This window comes from Agelaius tricolor, unplaced genomic scaffold (assembly GCF_023055355.1).
Source record: "Agelaius tricolor isolate 1412-34295 unplaced genomic scaffold, bAgeTri1.0.p SCAF_4, whole genome shotgun sequence".
In the NCBI taxonomy this organism is placed as follows: Eukaryota; Metazoa; Chordata; class Aves; order Passeriformes; family Icteridae; genus Agelaius; species Agelaius tricolor.
This window is the reverse complement of record NW_027269264.1, coordinates 47,459,343-47,482,107: the sequence shown is the minus strand read 5'-3', so window position 1 is coordinate 47,482,107 and position 22,765 is coordinate 47,459,343. Positions and strand designations below refer to the sequence as shown.

Below are 22,765 nucleotides of genomic sequence, written 5' to 3'. Positions count from 1 at the left end.
TCCTGAGGTCCATTGGAAAGAGTTTGGCAGTTCTGGGTTCCTCAGTACAAGAAAAGCAAGGAGCTACTGGAGAGCATCCAGCAGAGGTCACAAAGATGATTAAGGGCTGGAGCATCTTGGTTGTGAGGACAGATTCTGGGGGCTGGGCCTGTTCAGTCTGGAGAAGAGAGGACTGAGAATGGGTCTCACCAATGCATATAAATATCTCAAAGCCAGTACCAAGAGGATGGTGCCAGACTCCTTTCAGTGGTGCCCAGTGACAGGACAAGGAGCAATGGCCATAAACTAGAACACAGGAAATGCTACCTCAACACATGGAAGAACCTGCCCAAGGAGTTGGTGGAGGTTCCCTCTCTGAAGACATTCAAACCCACCTGGATGTGTTCTGTGCCACCTGCTCCAGGTGACCCTGCCTTGGCGAGGGGGGTTGGACTGGATGGTCTCCAGGTATTATTTTCAACCCTAACAATTTTGTGATTCTATTGGATAATCTACCCCATACATTTATGCACAACCCAAGAATCAAACTACATACTAATAATGATTGCCCTTGTATTTAGTACCTAGCTGTTCCAAGCAAGTTAGCAAGTTATAAAGCAAAGCCATTGACTCTGCCTCTACAATACAGGGCAGCATGATACTAAACCAGTTCAGATATTACTTCTTCACTGTAATGTAAAGTACAGCTACGATTCAGATCTGAGTTTGGAAGTAGTAAAATCCTATGTGCAGTGGAAGAGCTCTGGTTACTGGGTGCTGTGATGCCTGCAGGCCCAAAGATGCAGCTCTACACCACACTACTCTGCTTCTTGTTCTGTGGTTGACACTGGAAAAGATGGGTTAGATCTATTCTAAACAAATAGCACAGACATAACTTCAGCAGCTTTTCTTAGTGCAGTATCTTTTCAGGAACTGAAGTAGTTACAATCACAGCCATTATCACCAGAGCTCTGAAAAAACACCTAAGTGTAGAGAAGAACCACTGCCTTTTTGTTCACACAAAAGGCACACCAGCATACGGGAGCACACCAGATTTTTCTCTCTAATTCATTTAAAAACTTATAATTCAGTGACTTCTTACCCTCATAGACATTCCTCATAGGTGCGTAACTTTGACTTTTTATACAAGACATTTAAAAATTGTGTAGCTTCATACCTGTGTTATAAACAGGAACCCAGTGGTAGAATTCGTTCTGGTAGGGAACTGTATCAAACTCACTGCACTGCATCTGACGGAAGGTTGGCAAGTCCTTGTGACAGGGGCTGATGTTACACATGCGATAGCGCTTCCTCTCTCCAGTGCAGTAGTCTCCTCCAAACTGGGGTCTAGAAAAGGAACATTGAGACTGGGACATGAGACCATGGGTAAAAAAAAAGTTTTAAACCAACAACGTATTTCAGGCCCCACTAGCACAACAAGGTGAGTCTGAATCCTTGACAGGGTAGAGATAGTCTTCACATCACATGTTTGAGTACTCAAACATGTCAGTATGAAGCACAGAGATTTAGACAACAACTGTATCCCAAAAAAGTGCCTGGCTGAGCTCACAGCAAATTAACCTATCAAATGGACTGCTTTGAATCCCACATTTTGCAGTGCACTTGACAGCTCTCTCTGAAAAGACAAATGATTCCTGGCATTAGTGACTTGTGAAAATGAGATGTGGAGTCTTCATGAACTCAGATATGTAGTGGGGAATTCTGCCTTTCATGTTCCATACCTTGACAACTCATGTATGAAGCTCAAACAAAGCTGATGACTAGAAGGAAACACGAAAGGTGAGTCCTCAGGATCAGATTGCTAGAAACCGTTCTCACCTGATGTTTGACAACATTTATTTACTCATTGCAGTATTAATAAAGCAATATTTACACTATTTCTGCAAAGCCTGAATGTTAAGTATGCTTTTTAAAATTCATTTTGCATTGAAATAAGCTCTGTGGAGGGTAAGAAATAAAGAACAAGATGACTGTAAAAGATGAGCCAGCTGAATTTCACACAGGTATGCCTAACTGGGAAGAGAGGTGTCAGTATCTGTGACGTCTTGATGTGGCACCTGCTGATAACAGTCTCAAGAGAGTTTCAAGTTTCCAATGTCATAAGAACCTCCAAAATCTTAAACAAAAAATAGGGAAAGATAGTGCACTCAGCTTACTCTGGATTATCACACAGCCTCTCTGCACTTTGAACTCCTGCCCCACACGTCCTTGTGCAATGGGACCAGGACGACCAAACACCCCACTCGCCATGGATTGCTTCGGGAGTCTTCCCCACTGTAATGCACTCACCAGAGAAGCACCACTGAGGGGAGAAAAAGCACAAAGAGCTTCAGATCATTATCACAGGGATATTATGGATTTTTTTAGTTTCTGTGAATTATTTTTTATTTCCGCTCATAAGAGTTGAACACTTAAGTGGAAATGTAAATGGAGATGTCACAGGATGACCCTCCTTCACACTCAACAATAACAGAGATACTCATGGCTCGTCTCTGCACTTTGGCAGGCAGCACAGCTTGCTAACAGTGTGGCTCAGAGTCACCTTGTTTTCTCCACACCGAGTGCCATCCGCAGCTGCATCCAGTTTGGAGCGGCAGGAGCCTTTCACTGAGCACCAGAGGGTCTGGCAAAGGTTCTGAAAAAGGAAGAAAACTGCAGCAGTCTGAGGCAGGGCATAACTCCTATGGCCAATATTTTCAAAAGCCTCCCAGAGTTTTTTACAGCCACTTAAAAAGTCTTGTAAGGGTTGTATTTCCAGAGAGGTACAAGTTTTTCATAAGATAGGAACTACCAAGGGTCCAAATTTAGCTACTCGTCATTACTGTGCAAAAAGGGACTATTTGAAAAATTAAAAAATATTGTAAATACTATCAAGTGAATTCCCTGCACTATGTGACTTCAAATATTCTCCTAATTGGCTGCTCAGCTCATAGAAAAACACAATGGCTTAACAAACTTTAGTCACTGCTGTTTGCAGATAAAGTTAACAGAAAATTGAACAATTTTCATTTGACGAGCACTAACCAATACCATCTTCAATTCTGCATTGCTGTCTGCCTGGAAACATACAGTGAAATCAAAGGTTAGAGAAGCCAGGCAGGCAAATACGAACAAAATTATGTCTCCAACAATATTAACGGAGGTCCCAAAAGTAGATGAGGAAAAAGTGATCAGGCTTCTTAAAACATCAGCTTGGCAGATGGCAAGGAAATGATCAGGAAAAAAAAGCAGTCAGCTAGTTGGCAGAGAAAAAAGCATAGTGGGCTGGGAAGAGTAAAGGCTCTGGTTAGTGAATGTTTGCATTTTAAGTAACTCAGAAACTGGTGCCAGTTTAATGCAGTAGGTTGCCAATAAAACACAGCATTCCAGATGCTGCTCCATGTGCAGTGGCTCCACAGAACAGACAGAAACTCCTGAGAGGCAACAAAGAAAGCAGGGCAAGAAACATTCCAGCTACCTTTTACCAAACCCACTTTGCTCAGCCAGAACTATTCTCCAGAAAAGGAGCACAGAGCTGGAGGACCATTTCTCCCTCTTCAGTACACATGCACACCACCTTTTTTTTGTTTGGCACGCAGGAGCCCTGCATGCTTGGAACTCCTGACTGATCAGGGCTTTGCATGAAACACCACTTCCAAAGCAGAGAAAGCAGGGCTCTCAGAGGGAATGCACGCTGCCAAGAGGAACAACAGAAGCAAAAGCCCAGGTCCTGACTCAGGCTGTTTGGATGCCATAGTCCAGTTCTGGAAAAGGGTACAGAGCTGGCAGCATCAACCTGTAAAGAAGAGATGGCTCCAAGTGCCATCAGAGAAAAGAGTTGATAAGAAGGATCCCACTAGCAGCTCCCACTGGGGTAGGCAAGCCACATACCAGATTTGGAAGTTAACATATAAACTGCACACTTCAAAAAATGCAGCCCCAATGAGCTAGCAGCAATGTTCATCCAAGTGGGAAATGCAGAGTTTGGCTGCCCATTTCTGACCTGCTTCTGTTTAAAATGGCTAAGCTTGGGCACAAGCTTTCAGAGAGTTCACTTTCATTTACTTCCTCCATTGTGTGTTTACCTTGATTTGTCAACAAGAGCACCAGAAAAAAAGCTGATGGCATGGAACATCTCAAAGCACTCCAGCCCTCCAGCTCGGATACAATGCCGGGACCACTTGGGCATCTTGGTTCACTGTTTCTGGGCAATGTACACAGGACAAACTTTGTTTTGCGATTCTCTGTTTATAGCTCAAGGGTAGCATTCCTTATGAAGGCCTTGTGAAGCCATCATTGGCAGGTTTTTAAGGCAGAGCTACCCAAGTGTTCTGGCTGATGAATTTTCTCTCATTATCAAAGTCATCCTTTATTGAAACTCTTGTACACAGAATATATTTTGTGGTTTTAGTGAATAAAGTGTATTTTGTGGTTTTAGTGTATAACGTGTACTCTTGCACCATGCCTCAGACAAGATCAGAGACACTGGCACAAAGAAACACAGCTTTTCATTGGCAGTCACTTTTATTGTTAGATGCATCCATAGATTTCAAAGCCAAGAATTCACAAAGGAAATTCTTTAGCTTTGCAAGGATTTTTCCATATTTATCTCCATATCCTGTAAATGTTTTTCATCTCTAAGAATACTGAAACAACAGCAGAGGAGAAGCACTACAACATGAAAAAGAACAATATGACAGGATGCACTAGTACTGCATGCCTTTGGAGGTAACACACAGAAATTCATGACTCTGCTATGGACTCACTGCAAAGCAAGTAGGTTTTCTTTTCATCTGCAGTATGATATACACTTTCCACCCAATCTATGAGAATAGGGTCTGTGCCTTGAAAAAAGCTGAATCAAAAAAAAACCTGTTTCATGGAAGCCAATGGCATTTTTGGAGAAAAGGGCATTAAGATGAGTGTTCTGATATCCTACAGGCTGTTCTATAGAAAGCTATGGGTCTAGCTATGACTGGGAAAACTCCAGCATCTAATACATATTTTACGTTTCTTTGCCTTATTATTAGAGGAACAATATTTATATACTTCACAGGACAGTTTGCTGCCTATGTGTTTCATGAAAACCACTATCTGAATTATAAATACTAGTTTTTGCCTAGTGAACTCCAAGGCATCTTCAGCTAAATGCATATTATTCTCTCAAAAAGGATCGTGGATCAAATTCAGTCAGACATTAAAATGCACAAAAGCAGCTTGTCAGTGAGCAAGGCTAAGTAAATAGAGGAAAGGCAAAAAAGAGTCAGACCTCCTAGACGAAATGACAAAAAGACTGATGATTCAACATTCTAGGTTGACCTACTGTTCCCAATTCCATCTCCTGCCAGTGCAACTACCAGCAAAATACAGGCCTTTCAGTAAAATGCAAAACGAGAGGATACCAATTAATTTTCTGACATATGTCCAGCTGTAAAATTGGTTAATCAGGAGATGCGAATGTAAAGGCCTATTAGGTTCAAATTCAAGGAGAGACTGACTGAGCCAGTACTGCAAAATTACATCCTAATTTTCTATCTGTACCAACAGACAAATCACAGTAACTAAGGAAACTGTAACAGCAGGTAATGAAAGCAATCTTTCAGTACCTTCTTCAGGTTCAGCAGTTGTAGTTCAACACTGGTAATCATGTTATCTATTAAGATTGAAAAGACTAATCAGAAATAATTTCTCTAAGAGAAGGGTAGATGGAGATGCACACAATTATCTGAATGGAATAAACAGTCAACATCAGCAGTGCCCAGTCCAGAGCTGTGTTCATACCGGCACTGCCAATAGCCAAAACACATCTGTGTTTGACAGGGCCAGTAGGCTGGGTGCTGTCTCCAGCATTTACTGAACATTGCTGCTCAAAACACAGGAAAATTAGCGATCATTTAGCTCGGCTAGCACTTGGAAACATTGCTGCTGAGCTGTTCTATGTATAAATATGCTGTGTTGGAGTGCATGAAATAGAAGCCTCTCTGAGTCCCTCAGAGAAAAAAAAAATGCAGGGTTTGAATTAGAACCTCTAGAGAAGCTGAAATATATTAAGCCATACACATGAAGCAGAAGCATAAGTTTTAATTTTAAGTAAGTAGAAATATATTTCAAGTGCCTTGAGAGACTGTGTTAGCTAGTAAAAGGCCCTAGAGCCTAGTTTAACTTAGGCCCAAGCATAACAAAAACATAGCAGAACATTGCTTGCTTTTCTAGATAGAATAGATAGAACTACTCATGTAAATAGGTAAAATTATATACGTAGTTTTTGGGTAAGAAAACAGATAGTACCTTTTGTGTAAATAGATAAAATCATGTACATAGATTTTGGGTAAGAACTCACACCACTTTCGCACATTAAAATTAAGCTCAGACTGGTGTACGAAAAATGTTTTAGAATCTTGCTTTTAGCTGATTGGATGATTTATGAACAAAATCCCTTGAATTGGGGTGAGAAAGAAGAAGGAAGAAGAAAAAAGTTGTGGGAGCTGCTGCTGTTGCTGCTGCTGTTTTTGCTCAAAACATCTTTGGCCAGAAAGCTTTTAGCATGGACTTTAACACTCTGAACTCCTTGCCTTCCAGACTGATGTACTCATGCAAAAAACAACTTCACTACAACCAGCAACTGCTCTTGTCTCTTTGAAGACCCAACATCCATGATAACCTCGACAATGCTGTAAAGACCCAAAGACCTCTGAACATTATTCTAGTACCATTATTCTAGTAAAATACCATACCACTGTATTTTAGGTAATACAACCTGTTACTCTGCAGGGCTCCACAATCTTGTGAGGGTTGCTGTGACTACACTTCTCCCTTGTATCTCCTCACAATACTGCTTTGCTGTGCTGTGAGACAGACCTCAGGGCACTCTATGAATAATACCCTTCTGCATAAATATCTAATGTTCCATGCAAAAATATTGGTTTTTCAAAATAATATTTTCCACAGGGACTGAAATATTCTTTTGTTTGTTAGATCATAAAGAGTATGAAAAATCAGGATGTATGGGAAGAGAACACAACCCTAATTTCTTCAGAAAACTCTTCCTGGAACTGAAGATTTGTTCCCAGAATGATTTGATCAATTGAAAGCCACAAGGTTGAAGAATATTTTAAAATTGGACTTAAGTTGCATTAACAATTTACCTTAGAATCAGTATTACAAGTTTAAAACCAAAACGACTCCACTGCAGAAGGACGGGCACTTAACCATAGATATGGCTGAGATACAGAAAAGATTTTGTGAAATACAATGCAAACAGCATAACAACTCACTTCCAGAATATGCATAATTAAGTGTGTTAGGCAATGCCTGCATTGAACTAGCCTGTGAGACTCTACACACACTGCTTTTGTAAATGAGGTGCACTGAATTCACTTCCATGCTGCTCAAGAATTTTGAATTCTTACTAGAAAAATGAAGAAAAACATTGAGCACTTACATCCACATCTTCACAGAATGTAGCATTGGAACCATACTGAAGCTGGCATTGGTGGTGCACATCATAAATCACTCCAGGAGCAATAATTGGGGACTTTAAAACTTCCTTTTGCGGGATGTCATCCAGACAGAATCCCCAACCACGACTAAAAGACAAAAATTCCATATTAAAAAACTCCCTACCACCACAGTTTTTTGATGCTTCTATACAGAATATTTCTTAGGGGTAATTTTGATTGGCGCACGTAAATAATACTTCCAGATTCCAGCCAAGTTAGGCTGAAATGATGCAAACAAAGTAGTCACTCTGTCTAGCAAGAGATGGTTTTAAAATGGCAAAATACAGCTTGTCAAAGAGGAAACACCATGAGCTCAGTATGGTTTGCAGAGTGGCTTCAGAGAACCCCGTAGTCTGTGGTTAAAGTTGCACCACATTGCTGGTCTTAAAAAGAATGGATTTGAACAAGTCACTGAAGCCAAACACATGGCACTGTGGCCAAAGGCAAAGCCTACGGAGCTCTGTCAGGGCCCTTGGTGGAAAGGCTTCTTTCTCCTGGTAACTGCAAAAAGCTGCAGATTGCACCAAACCCAAGCCAATATGACAGGACTTGAGCTCACTTCCAGACTACAAGACAAACTGAGCTTTTCCCAAATAAGTGAGCAACAGGACAGTGGTATGTCCCCCATGGAAAATAACTCAAGCACTCTAAAACCTCCTACAATAATCAATGCAATAATACAAAATATACTTTGAACTCCAGCACAGTTGTGCTCAATTTAGGTAAATGCTGCAACCTGACCACTCACTCTAGGAACCGTGTGATGTACTCCTTGCTGCACTGGGACCAGGTGAGGGGAGTGGGATCATACTGCAGCTGTCGGGACATGATATACGGGCGCTTTCCAGCAGGCTCACAGTCGTTCTCCTTTCCATCGTGCTGGATTCCAAAACTGGAGGTAAAAAACAACATCTAATAATTCCAGCTGACCGGCTGTACCACAACACCTACCTAGAGGTTCCATTCCATGCTTAAAAAGACAGGTTGCTTCCTCCCCTGCAGAGCTGTAGTTATCTGTTTGCTAAAAGAAAATGTACACACAGAACTAACGAACCAAAATCTATGAAAAATCTACACCTCCACAGGTTTTTAAACATGTCTGTTATGCACAACAATATTGCTCTGCACAAAATAAAGAACACACTGTCACAGACTAGACTTCTGTACTTTTAAGGGAGTCCAAATACTAGTGCACCGTTGGGGCAGATATCAAAGTTTAAAACTAAAAGTTAGGTTACAGCTGTCAGAGCTGAGACTGCTCCCTAACTCTTGAACCCAAACTTGCACCACTTCAACTAAGATGAGGCTTTGTTACATTCTGTCTTAGACTCTCTCATAATAATGTCTCTAATGCTTTTTCCATTTCTAAAACTTTTGATAATTGCGCCAGAGATACTGTCTACAAAATTATTGAATGTTCAGTGAATTTTCCTCCAGCCTCTCTTCCTTCATCCCATTTAATTTTCTCAATCCATGCAAACAGATCTCCACAGCAGGTTCTCCCCAGCATCTCTGACTTGCTGAGAAATTCTTTTATTCAAGAGCTTGCAGAAGTCATAAACACAAAACTTTGGAGAGTATTCAACTGAGTAAACACACATGCCCCTTCATCACTTCAGAGAGAGGATTATCTCATAATATAAGTGATAACATACATATATATTGATATATGAAGATGTTGACACCTACATTGTTAACATTTGGAGTGTGTAAGTCCTGAAAGCAGTGAGAGCTTACTCAGGTCATGACTCAGTCACGAAAAAGATAAAGTGTGCTCAAAATACTTAAGACTATGTTTCTCAAAAATGTAATCATATCATGACTCAAAAGTTCAGAAAGCAGAGCTAATTTCAGTCAAAACCAATTCCAGTAATGAGTCAGAAGCACAAATGCACGGATCTCCCCTTTCTGACGGGCTCTTTTCCACAAACAGGGTCTGTTGAATCCTAAAGCTGCAAACATCTAGACAGACAGTGTGGGGAAGAGCGGACTTTTGGCATGCATCTAAGGTATGGGAGCATGTCTGTCTTCTTGTTTTTTGTTCATCTGTTCTTACAAACTTGTCCCTACCTGAACTTCTCAACATGTGCACACTAGCCTGGCTTGAGGTCAACAGGATGACAACAAACCCTGCATATTCAACATTCCTTATAGAGACAGTCCTTAAGGAAAGGCCCTGCACCACTCCTGCAAGGGTAAGCACAGCAGTACTGAGCCCCACAGCCTCCAAAGGACACAGAGTCACCAGCCAGCCAGGACAGACAAGGAGAAGGACACAGATGGATCAGTCTGTGGGGAAGGAGTCTCCTCAGATCATTAGTGTGAATGAAAACAGCTCCCTGCCAGCAACAGGCTATGAGGACCAAGTGACTTAAACCCACAGCACCCAGACCCAATTGGAGTGATTTCATCATTATTTATTTATACAATTTCCTTTCTGGCAGTGGAGAGGTTGAATAAATAGTGGCCAATTAATGGTCGACAGGGTCATTACCATCATCATCATCATCATCATCATCATCATCGTCGTCATCATTATATCCTATGAGGAAATAGAGACTCCATCCTGATTGGTGGCGGGCACACAGTGAAATTAACGTCATTGTAGATAAAGCAACGAACACATGACTTAGCCAAGCAACAGAGTCCGGTTGAAAAGTGCAGGCATTACAGTCAAACCAGAGTATCCATCAGAAAATGCTCTGCCCTGAGGAAAACAGCTAAGTCAAAGCATTTTCAAAAATCGTGGTTTTTTTCAAGTGAGTTAATAAACCATCTAACCAACCAAAACACCTCCAAAAATCTAAAATTCTGAGAAATTTAGTTCAAACAGAAATACCCAATCATTAACAAAAAATAACCTTATCTAAAACAAAATATCCGGGAACTTTATTTATCTTAGTCTAAGTGTATCCACAATAGCATTATTATACAGAAAATACCACTCACTAAGAAATGCCCTAGAAAGACTTTACAGGTTCATAAAAAAAAAAGGAAAAATATTAAATATAAGATTAATATATGTTTTTCTATATGAGTTTCACTATGAGTAAAAACGTTTTCTAGCTAATCTGTGCTACTGAAACACCATGACATAGTGAGACAGGTTTGTTTTCTGTAAATGTTTTGGATTGCCCTGGAGATTATCTAATGTAATTGAAATCTAGCACGTTTGGAAAAATTAGCACAACTGAGTGATGCTTCTTTGTGCCTTAATTATTTCATTCTGATGTACTGAACAGTTGTATATGTGAAACACACATCAAAGGCTTAAGAATATTTTTTTTTTGCCTTGAAACAAGTTTTGATTTTAATAATAAAAGGCATTAACTCACTTTTTGTTTTGTTTCTGCCTCACAATTTGAGTATTAACCTGCAAATAACAAATTCGACTCAGAAAGGCTCCCCCTTCTCTGTCAACTGTACCTGTGTCCAAGTTCATGAGCGATAGTGAAAGCCAAGGGGAGGCCAGAGTCCTCATTGATGTTGCAGCTCCTGTGAGGCTGACACATGCCAGACAGGTGAGACAAGCCTAAGGTTTCACAGGGACGGTTCATGCCAGCACAAATGTCCTTTCTAGAATCACAGAAGAGATGCGCCATTTAAAGAGCTTAAAACCAACTGTGGAGTGTCACTGACACTGGGTAGAGCAAGCTTCCATCTTATAATGCGCTAATTTTCATCTTGGGTAAATCATAGTGCTAAGTCTTTTTACAAACATGTATGGAACAACGTGCACTTTTTCTACTACTATATTATACTGTTATAATTTGTGGCCAGTATTTATGTGGCTGTAGTTCCTAGATACATACACTCATTACCAACTCCCATAAACCAAAGTTTTAGAACCTCCATGTCTGGCAGTATTCTAAAGCACAGTTTACAGTCACCATAGCTCAGCTTCATTCAAGTGAACTGTCTGAGTGCTTTATATTTGGACAGTGAAATCTCACATCATTGTGAAACTTTATCTCACATTCTTATTTTAAGATTTTTGACCGAGAAAAGGTTGAGAAGGTGGGGAATGGTGAAAGGATGCACTTGATGATCTGGAGTTCTCTTCCAGCCTAAGATTCTGTGACTCTTTTTTACTGAGCCACTTGAGGGGTGTTTTAGGTTGGGTTTTTTGCCTGACAGACTTTAGCCAAGGCCTGTTTTTTTAGACCATAGACTCAATCTTTTCTATATCAATTTTTACAGACCTGCAGAAGTTCCATTTCATGCTATGACTTAAGCTCTCTGCATAACCTCAGACAACCTCACTTTCAAGTTTTCTGTTTCTCCCTTGCTTGGACATTAAAAATTATTTTGTGTCTCCTTAAATATGGAGATATTTAAAAATCGTATGCTTTAAAGCTTAAAAATGAATGGCACCCTTTGCATAATACTTGTCCTTTCAGAGCTGCACCTGCACATTTCTTCAGGAGTTGTTCATCTGCATGCTACCTTGTTATATATTGTCTCAAAGGAGAATAGAGCAGTCACTGAGCACAAAATGAGATAGGATCAAGGGAGGAAAATTATCCGAGCTGTGGAAATTGCTCACCTCTTGGGACCCACAAATCTCTATTTTGTGACTAAGATGCATCTCTAACCTGTATGCACATGCAGCGTCATCAATATTTTGACCACATTTCTGAACTCTGTGCAGGATGAACTAAGTGATGGCTTGAGCCTATAAAGGAAATATCATCACCAAAGAAATGCAACTGAACAGCAGCCAGTCACTGCTGTCATACCTGGTAAGAAGGACAGCCACATCATGGTGTGTGGGGTTGACATCACTCTTGGGATTGACACTCTTCTGCCACTTGCAGAAGCTGGCTAATGTCTTATCAGCATGGTGCACTATCTTCAAGCCTTGCTAATGGGAAATGACGGAATATATTACTGTAAAGACCACACTGCACAGCAGTAACACTTCAGTGAAGTCAGCTGTGATGATAGGTAATCTAAATGTAATCGATTATGCTTTTGCCTAAAGTTGGAGCCATCATTAGGAGCAATGACACCTATTTATCTAACATTGAATATTAAGTTAAAATGCCGACATTCCTGTAATTGATGCAGCTAAAGGAAAAATTACAGAATGCAGAACTCTACATACATTTTGATAAATGAGCTTCAAAAGATCCAACACTAAACTGAAACTTTCAAACATTTTATATTCTCTTGAAATCAAATTTTCCTCTGAAGAGAAGATGAAGATTACTTATTGTGGGACTTTGTGATCAAATTTGTCACTCAATGTTATGTGAACACTGTCCTATTCAGACAATAATTATGCTTCTAACAGACTATTCATTTCACAATATTTTTCAATTCCAAAGAGAAACAATGCAGTCATAAATGTTTCTTCCTCAACTTATCATTATACAGTTTACATGCAAATTACTGAAAACCTTAAATAAAAAGTATGGAAAATTAATTAATCCAAAACTGAATTTTCTAATTTCTGGTATTGGACATTCACTTTATCTTGCCTCAGTTTGCTTTGTTTTTAACAAGCATCAAAGTATGGGATTAAGTGTTACCAGACAGTAATTTCTGGGGAACCTAAAACCAAATTTTGAAGTGTATTTAACACTGTTACTTCCAACATTGACATTCCTCAACAGGAATCCACATTTTTTTATCCAAACAGACACAGAAGTTTAGCAAATGCAGTTAATTGGAGGTTATCATGGGTCTCGGGTCCTGATTGTCCTATTTAGGTGGAACCTCAAGTTTTTGTCTGACTTCTGCTGAGAGCTATAAGGACAGACTCTATCCCAACAAATATTTCTGAAGAAACATCCATGAGGTTTGGTTTACTGCCTTTAATAGCACTGGGACCATCTGACTTGTGGTTATAAATTCTAACCTACTGAGAAAATCCCCTTAAGGTGTACCTCTGGTCAGAGCTAGCTCTATCATGCATTGCATTTAAAAAATAACCATAAAATTATGACAATCAGCATGTATTCAAGCATATAATAACATATTTGTGAGACAGACACATTGGAAACTATCAATATACAGCTAGTTACAGCAATTAACATCTACTTTGTCCTCATTTTTCTTTGTTTCAAGAGATTTAAAAAAGAAAAATATGTGTTTGAACTGCACAATAAGAGTTTTACCTCTTCAGAGATCTGCAAATACCATAGTATTACACTTCATAATACATTTTAGGCAATGCTAGGTAATTAAATCCTGAATGTTGATGTGTAGTTTCTGTTTCTTATCTGGTCTTCTTTGGCATCCCATGTTCTTCTGACACTTGGGAGATTTCATTTCCCCAGTCTTAACCTGATTGCTATAATTACAGTTTCCTATGCAATTTTATGCAGAAATACCTGAAGTCATCAGTTAAAATACTTTGCTACCCAGGGCACCATTTCTCCTAAAACCAGACATGTTGTAGGTTTTAACAGAGTAAATTTAAAACATTATTTTAAGCAAATATAATTACAGCTCAATGCATTGAACCCAGAAGTTTTTTAAGAGATATTTCGAGGTAAATAAAAACCTTACCTCCACCTCCTCAAAGAGAATGAGCCGCACCAGCACAATGTGAATTGCATTGCCAATGCTTGGGTCGTGGAACAACCCTGTGACCTGTACCAGAGCCAGGAGACATGAGATTAACTGATTCCTCTACAGTAGAACACAACTTCAGAGAGAAAATTCATTTACTTCTAACATACTGTTGATCTGGGGATTGGTTTGCTTTTTAAATTCTCAAATCATTGAAAGTTTACTGAAATCCAAAAATGTGACAACTACTGCAAAGGCTAACTCTGCCTAATGAATGATGATAAAGCCTTTGGCTAAAGCTACTAAGCTAAAGAGCAAAAGCCCAAACAAGATTAAAAAGATTCAAAAATATCTGAGTTCATAAAAAATACTAGCAGAAAGGAACACAACATCTACAGTCACACAACACTGACGGAAAGCTACATTCAGGGTGCAAATAAACCAGCATATCAAATTTTCCTGTTTTAAATAAACAGGATCCTCTCACAAAAAAGCAAATTTAGTCAGTACTAGGCAAAGAGAAATTATTTGAATAATGGCTATTCTTGTGTTCCCAGAGTACAGGAGAGGATGATAAGTATAAAAGCAAAGATAACAACTCCATGCAAAAAAGACTCCACATAAAAAGGAACAAGAACTGAACTCTGCAAAAATGTGACCCAATTTTTATAAACATCATCAAAATGTTGAATTAGGCAGGAGGAAAAGGAATCAGAGCAGGAGATAATCACAATGTATCTATACATATCTATGTGTGACCTATGCCATCTATCACAGGAAATACGGATGAACAAAATGGATTGCCTTTGGGTCAACACTCTTATGGAGAAGATCACTAAAGGAGAAATACCAAAATGAAGTAGAAATTGTGTTTACAGAGGTCTGATTTGGATATGGATCTTTTTCAAGGTACTCTACTGAAAATTGAAACATTTTAAATAACCCTAATATCTAAGGTCAGACTGTCGAGTCTTGTTTGTTCCTGAACCTGATAATGACTGGGTTTTATTCCAAGGACTTTTCCCTGTGTGGACAAAACCTCACGTGCTCGAACAACCTTTGCACCTGTTTATTCAGGCTCATTGCCTCAGCAGCAAGTTGGGGCACAGCTGGGAACATACAGTATAAACTCACAGATCAGTCACCATGGCTAGAACTACACTCTCATTACCTCCACAAATATTGCACATTTCCATGATAACCAGACAGAACACATCCTCAATGAACTCTCAAGCTCAATATCTACCATGATACACACAATATTGATAACAGGTATTAATAACAGAAGGCATATCTATGGGCAGATGCTATGGCTTTTCCCAGGACCAGTTCTATTTTGATACTTGCCACAAAGGAAAGCATTTGAAGTTCAACTTTTCTTTATTCCAATGTGAGCTTTGTACTCCAAGAAGGACACTTATCTGGAAAAAAAGCTGTATTGGCTTCAACTGGGACAGTTAACTTGCTTCATAATAGCTCATATATTGCTGTTTGGATTTGTGACCAAAACAGTCAACAAGCTGGTTAAAAAAAGCTAAGTTTGCAAAGTTACTACAATTTCCAGCAGGTTCCCTGGGTACCTTTCTCATCCACAAATATATGAAAGAATTTATATACTTAAAACCTGTAGAATTTCTCTCTGCCACAGTGAAAAATCTGAAATCACCACTGAGCAACAGGTTCCAAGGGAGACAGAGAAATTCAGTGGAAAGAAAGCTAGTGTAGCATTTACAGCTATGAGACTTATCTCGCATAAATCCAGAGAAAAATTGTGCCTACACAAAATACAAAGTAAAAAACTACTTAAAAATACAGAGTTTCAATTCGTATATATTAATGATACTACACTTTTTTTCCATGAGCAACACTGCAGACCTGTTAGAAGATCAGCAGCTTAATCAAATTCAGGTTTGCTTCATTCGCCTACCCACAGACCCCAAACCATTGTACATACCATATTCATTATGGTGAGGATATATGACTCCACATGGTCACTCCCATGATATTCAACCATTTTGCTGTCTGCCACCACAAGTGTCTCCACCCATCGCTCCTTGCTGACAGAGCGCCGGGAAACCCTCCTGGCAGCTGCGTGGTTTTGTTCCCATCTCTCCCTCCGATGCTGCTGCTGTTTGAAAAAGCTGTGGGTATCTGGAAGAGTAAAAAGCAATGCTGTCTTGAAAATATTTTCAAGCTTGAACTGTATGGCTGTAAAACTTACAGGATGATATTAGCTGGAAGTTACTTTTCTGGCTGCCACCCACCTGACCCACTGCAGAGGCAACTCCAAAGGCACACCAGACTACCAAGGGGGCTGTCCAGTGAAATTCTGAATTTCCTGAGACAGATTAAACATGCAACAAAAAGTCACTCCACTCAAACACAAGGGATTAACACTGTGAGACAGAGCCAAGCTAAAAAAAAAATTGAATTGGGGATGCCCTTTTCAAGGAGTTTCTCTCCTGTGGTTTGGATCTATCCTCTCCAAAGACACCAGCTGATAGTTTAAGATAAGGGATATGTTTTCTTCACAGGAGCTCATTTTCCCATTAGAATGGCACATTAAGTCCAATACATTCTTGGCACATCCAAGAATGCCTTGTTCTGTGCATGGAAAATATCCGAGACAAGTGGGGACATTAGACCAGCAGGTGTCATCTAAATACCAGCAGGGCAGCCACGGCATCCCTGCCTGCTGCCATCCTGCCTGATGACAGGACAGACACTACTTCCACTGTAATTTTGGGATCTGTGCATCTGATGCTTTTCAGGAAGAAGTCTCTGCTCTGTGCTTGCTAGCAACCTTGCACTGTGTTCAGTGGGGCCAATGCCTCTCCACTCACTCTAGCTTTGAACGCCAGCTGTCCATGTTACCAGGGAAATACTAGCAATTTAAATAATGCAGGGTCTAAAAACCAAATGAGATGCCAGTTTTACAGCAACTGCTGGCATTTTTCCAACCCATGCCCCTGAGAAATGCTTCTACAGTGGTGGGATTTCCTGAGTCTTACAAAGGATCAGGAGCACTCGTTTCTGTTACATGTATTGCAGTAGTCCCTTGTCATCTCACTCATGAAAGATGTCCTAATTCCAGATGGGGCACATCCACAGGCCAGAAAGGCAGCTCCAAGTGCTTACAGCCTTTCCAGCATCACCTCCATTGTCTGGTTCGGCTGTCTGTCTCTGTCTGGACACGGGTAGGGTGGTTCTGGGGCAGCCCATGCTTCAAAGGACGAGTCTGGACTCTTCGGTTTCTTGGTCTTCAGATTGTTTATTATTATTTTTTCTACAGAATTTTCTTTCTGCCTAACAGAGGTCTGACCTGCAAGGCAGCCAAGGGCACTCTGACCACCCACGGGGCGGTCGTGTCTTTTTGTACTAAAAACTACGTATATCATATTTACTTTTATTTCTTAATACTTTTCACTCATATTAGCAAGTGCACTTTCAGCATGAACCAACCTCTTAAGCGCCAACATCACTACAGAAAATGGGTGACAAGAAGAAGAAAGAAGAAGGACGAGACATGCTCTGATCCCTCCATCTTGTCTTCATAACCCCCCTGTACCAAAAACCCTAAAATTTGTATTTCACCCTGTAATCATATCTTTTTTGCACCCTCCACTCTCAAGTGACTCTCACATCCTCAAACAGGTCACCTCTTTAGAAGGATTAAAATCAAGCTACCAGACGCTCCTGGCAACATTCTAGGATTTCCGAGCCCCCCAAGGTTTCTCCCGGTAACTCTGGACAGCCGGAGTGATGTGCTGAGTTCCCACACTCCATGACTGTGGGGCAGGGGACAGTTATCCAGCATCACCTCCATATCCACTTCCCAGTGCTGAGGAGCAGCTACCCAGACACTCTGCCCTTGAAGAACAGATGACCGGGCAGCTGGGTCCCTTCACACCAGCTACACCTTCTTCATGAATGAGCTGTTTGCCCTTTAGATCCAAGCGCAGACAGAACAATCATGGCATTTTGTGTACCTAACAAAATGCAGCACCACCGGATGTGTGTATCTCTTGGTGTAAAAGATGGTTTATATATTCAGGTTTTCAGAAAAGTGTTCTCTGACGTAAGCCTGAAAGATGCCTCAATCCTGATAACACATAATGTACACAATTGAAATATGCCACATTAATAAACAAAATAACACCGATCACATATAGAACTGAGCCACTGTGCACAAGTGTCCTGTACACGACAGCATTGAGCTATCACTGCTATAACCTGCACCCTAACCCCACTAACCCCCACTGCAGCACCACTCCAGCTGTCTCCCTCAATCTCTGTTCAGTTACAGCAATCATCTCCCCAATGAGGGGCTATTTATGAGCTGGTATTCATTAACCTCCCTTGCACATTTGCCCAGTTTTCAGCATTCTTATTTCTATGAAGCACAGTTCTCATTATCTACATTTTTAAGGGTTTTGTGCTGAGAAAAACCTTCCCCACAGCTATCTGAACAAAAAACTCCATTCAAACTGCTGGTTAAGTGCTTTGTTTATGGCCAAATAAAACCTCAGGCCAGCTATCAGGTTTTCTGTTTACAGTTAGCAAAAAGTATTGCTAATTGTCTGGGCAGCTGATAGCAATGGAGGTAAAAATGTTTAAAGTCATAGAGACTGCAGTGGTGAACAACCCTCAGAGTTTGGAGTCCTGGTTAAGCATGAGGCTCTGTATTGTATGAAAATCTGAGAAGAGGTGAAAATGAATGCCAGATAGTCAGAGGATTCTGCAAAAAGAACTCTCCTCAGTGACGGACAACCTCCTGTGCAGGGTATGTCACCTGGGTAGGTGACATCTAAGGACTGGATCCCCACTGCGTGACATCTCCTGGCAGCTTTTTTAGTTAGACAAACCAGAGGATAACCTCTTGAGCCACACTAAAATACAGGCAGCTACAAAGTACAGTTCTACTTCTGCCTTTTTGTCTCTCCAAATTTTGACTGTCTCTTTTAACCATCCAGCTGTGAATTTAAATAACCTTACCATCAATGAGTAAAGTGTTACAAGTGATTTCAGATTTACTGAGAAATCACAGGCACCCTGTTGTCCAGGCATGGAAGTCTTGACTGGGAGCCCACCAGTTCAGGATTATCCAAGAAGCGAGGAATGGCCTGAGACTAGGAACCGTGCTGCCTGGGGAAAACCTCTTTTCCATCGTAACAGCCGAGCACAGCTCATTCCACAAGAAACAGAAGAGAGAAAGGGGGTGCTCCTACTCTGAGAGTTTCCATGGATTTCTGAAGAAGAGGTATAACACAGATAGGAATAGTGCTGGAGTCCTTAGGAACAGAAAAGGAATGTAGTGCTGAGAGTGTAGCCAGGACAGTCTAAGATTAAACAAAAACAAGGCTGGTAAGAGATTCCGGTAACAAACTACATGAAATTCAAGCAGCAACACTCAGAAGTTTCTAGCTGTTGTGGGAGATAAGCTTTCATTAGAAAAACTGCTTCAGCCCAACAAGTAACATACCATGTCCCAACATGGATATGTAATATCCAGATATTTGACTGCATAATCAGAAGCAATGGTGTAGATTACAACATTTCATCAGCTTCTAGATAGAAATGGCTGATAAACTTCAGCAAAATGGTTGCGTTTTAAGATCAAATTCCAAATTATTTTTAGTGAAAATAAAAACATCCCTTGAAGCTACCCTAAAAATCCTACTTGACTAACAACAACATTAACTTTCAGCTACTAGGAAAGATTTTGAGTTATCTGTAAGATTCACCCATATAAGAAAAAAAGCAGTATTGCACAAGCTTCTTCAGGACAGTTTAAAGCTGCATGGTTTGTGTATATGAAAAAAAGCTCTACCCTCTAACAAATCAATTTAATTTTTCATCAGGTGACAACATTCTTTGCCAGTCCTTTGTAAGAAAGGACCTATCTAATTGTTAACTATAGATGATCTCACTTAAAAACCTCCACGTAAGTTCTTCTTCACTTAGAATAACTCATCCATTCAAAATGAGCTTGATTGTCAAGCAGTTAATTTCTGCTTGCCTTCCACCACTCCAAACTCCCTAAAAGAGCAAACATGATTCACCTCACTTAAAAGCTTTCTCTGAGATTTCCACAAAACAAGCTTTTTCCCACTTTTGTTTCCTGCTGGTGCTGCCCAAGGAAAAATGCAGCATACAGTGCAACACAAGGGGACCTCCAGGTGCTAACTACACATTGCCAGCCTTCAACATCTTTGGAGGTACACAGGGCTTTGCAGAAGCAAGGGGAAAATGTCTGGAAGTTCCCAGAAGAGGAGAATTACTGAGCTGTAGAGGAGAACTCTCCAAGTGAAGACTGTCACACAAAATGTAGTAGCTTTGATTTGTGTCTTCGCTTTCTACTCTCAGTTCCCTTCCCTTTGCACAAGAGCTCAGTCATTTTTGCCACTCTTATACTGTTCACAGTCAAAATACTACAACCCCAGAGAGGAGGTGTGAATGATGCTAGACGAATAAATTCCACACTGTTCATAACTTGCTACATTATGACTCTTCCAAAACCCTTCACTTTCTTCTAAGACATGACTTTAGTTTTTCAGTATTAACAAAATGATACTGTTTAAGGGTGAGTTTTTCAAGAGGTCAATAAAGTGTGTTGAAGCACAGTCACTGCACAACCGATACTCTCTCTCACTCATAAGAAAGTGAGCAACTTTCATTGCTGATCTACCTACTAGCTACTACTTTTTACTGCTAGCGAGAACTTACTAATTGCTTACAAATCAAATGCAGCGAGCAATCCTCTTCCCTGGTCCCCTCCTGAAATAAACATGGTAGTTTTCTACACATAGGATCTGCTTATAAACAGACAAAACTAAGTCTGGATGATGACAATGTGAGAGTAAGGATGCCACATACCATAATGGGAAAACAGTTGTAAAAATGGAAGTGAGCGTGTGAATTTAAAACTGAACAGATAACCAAACCAGGTGTTTTTACAAGCATTTCTAAAACAGGCCAAGCTAAGACACAAATGCTTTCTGAGTGTGAAGAAGTGTTCACACAGGAAACTATTACAACTACTTAATCACGTACAAGCCCATGCTGAAGCCCCCAACCCCCAGGTCCCAGCAAAAACAAGCACAGAGAAAGCAAGCTTACAACTCAGCAAGGTTTGTTTAACTTTGACATTCCTGCTGTCAAAAACATGGCATATCAAACAGTGAAGTCACACCACTCTGAAGTAGAATGAAGCTAAAATTGGACCTGTCTTGACTGATGCACTTAATCAGATACTGCTGGTGAGTGCCTGCTGCTCATTACCATTCAGGCTGTAAAGATGGAATGATAGATGCACTGGGCATCAGGAGGTACACAGAGAACATATGCCTGAAGTTGCCAATGTTCTGCATCAATGATTGTCCTTCTGACTGAAAGTTTAATTTTTTTACTTAGGAACTAAACCCAAGACAATAAGGGACAATTAAAAATTATAGCTGTGTCAAATGTTTTCCTAGGAGTACATTACTCCATGTAACTTGAACTTTCCATGTTCATTCATTTGGCAACTTTAGTGTCTGGTGCCTCTTATTTTGGTGAAAACATTAATGAAATGGATTAGAAGTGACATTTCTATGAATTAAACTAGCTCTTGGTAAAATGGCATCTCAATACAATTTAACTTGCAGCACAATTCTATTAAATTTTAAAGAAAAACAAGTATCATCTAAAACAGAATACACTCACTGTGAAACAAATTTGCAGATTACAAATTTCCAATGAATTATGTCTATGTAATAATGTCTCTTGCCAAATAACTTAAGAACTGCTAACCTAAAAATAATAGAGAAATGCAGTTTTGGGGTACCATTATGATGAAAATCAGAATTAAAACATATGGGCTCTATTAATAATCTTTCTCTTTTTATGTCTCTCTAAAAATTCATTCACAGAAAATTTATGCAGAAAACCTTGGAGTGACATCTTAAAGTAGTTGTCTGCATTGTCAATCTTTTTTTATCTGTTTATCTGATTTTCAGTTTGGTTTTCCAAATCGTATCCAGGAGCTCTTGAATCAGACTCCAAGAATTTCTGTTCCATATTTTGTTCCAAACATTTATGTTCCATAAATTTAATTCATATAATAATGGAAAAAACCCCAAACTGGTTACATGCTGGCAATCAGAGGTCACCAACCAGCTGCCGTCAGGACCAAGAACAAGGGTAAAAGGCTACAATGTCTTATTCATTACAACAAAGACAGGGACATGCTAGAGAGTTTCCAGAGAAGGGTAATGGGGCTGGGGAAGGGCTTGGAACACAATTCTGATAAGGAGCAGCTGAGGAAGCTGAGGGTGTTTATCCTGGAGAAAAGAAGGCTCAGGGGGGACCCCATCACTCATTACAACCCCCTGACAGGAGTGTGTAGCCAGGTGGGAGGTGGTCTCTTCTCCCAGGTAACTAGGGACAGGATGAGAGGAAATGGCCTCAAGTTGAGCCAGCAGAAGTTCAGATTGTGTATTAGGGACAAGTTCTCCAAAAGGCATGCCAAGCACTGGAAGAAGCCCAGGGCAGCGGTGGAGTCAGAATTCCCAGAGGTATTTAAAAACACGAAGATGTGGCACGCAGGGACATGGTTTACTGGTGGACTTGGCACTGTTGGAATAACAGTTGGACTCAATGATCTTAGAGGTCTCTCCCAACCTAAAAGATTCTGTGACTCTATTCCCTTAGCTTGTATGCTGCAGGTAAGTTTGTGCTGGCACTATGGAACTCAGCAGTGAAAGAAAGTGCTGAAACATTGAAAGGGT

General features: G+C 40.2%; 1 protein-coding gene across 1 annotated transcript in view; it reads right to left on the bottom strand.

Moving 5' to 3' along the window:
- Positions 1-22,765, bottom strand: part of ADAMTS12 (ADAM metallopeptidase with thrombospondin type 1 motif 12) — a 146,534-nt gene that overhangs the window by 56,259 nt on the left and 67,510 nt on the right. Inside the window, exons 4-12 of the mRNA XM_071425580.1 lie at positions 15,952-16,148; positions 13,995-14,078; positions 12,218-12,342; positions 10,905-11,054; positions 8,227-8,370; positions 7,421-7,565; positions 2,543-2,635; positions 2,157-2,302; positions 1,157-1,326 (exon numbers count right to left, since the gene is read on the bottom strand). Coding sequence (XP_071281681.1) covers positions 1,157-1,326; positions 2,157-2,302; positions 2,543-2,635; positions 7,421-7,565; positions 8,227-8,370; positions 10,905-11,054; positions 12,218-12,342; positions 13,995-14,078; positions 15,952-16,148 — 1,254 coding nt within the window. The remainder of the gene's footprint in view (positions 1-1,156; positions 1,327-2,156; positions 2,303-2,542; positions 2,636-7,420; positions 7,566-8,226; positions 8,371-10,904; positions 11,055-12,217; positions 12,343-13,994; positions 14,079-15,951; positions 16,149-22,765) is intronic.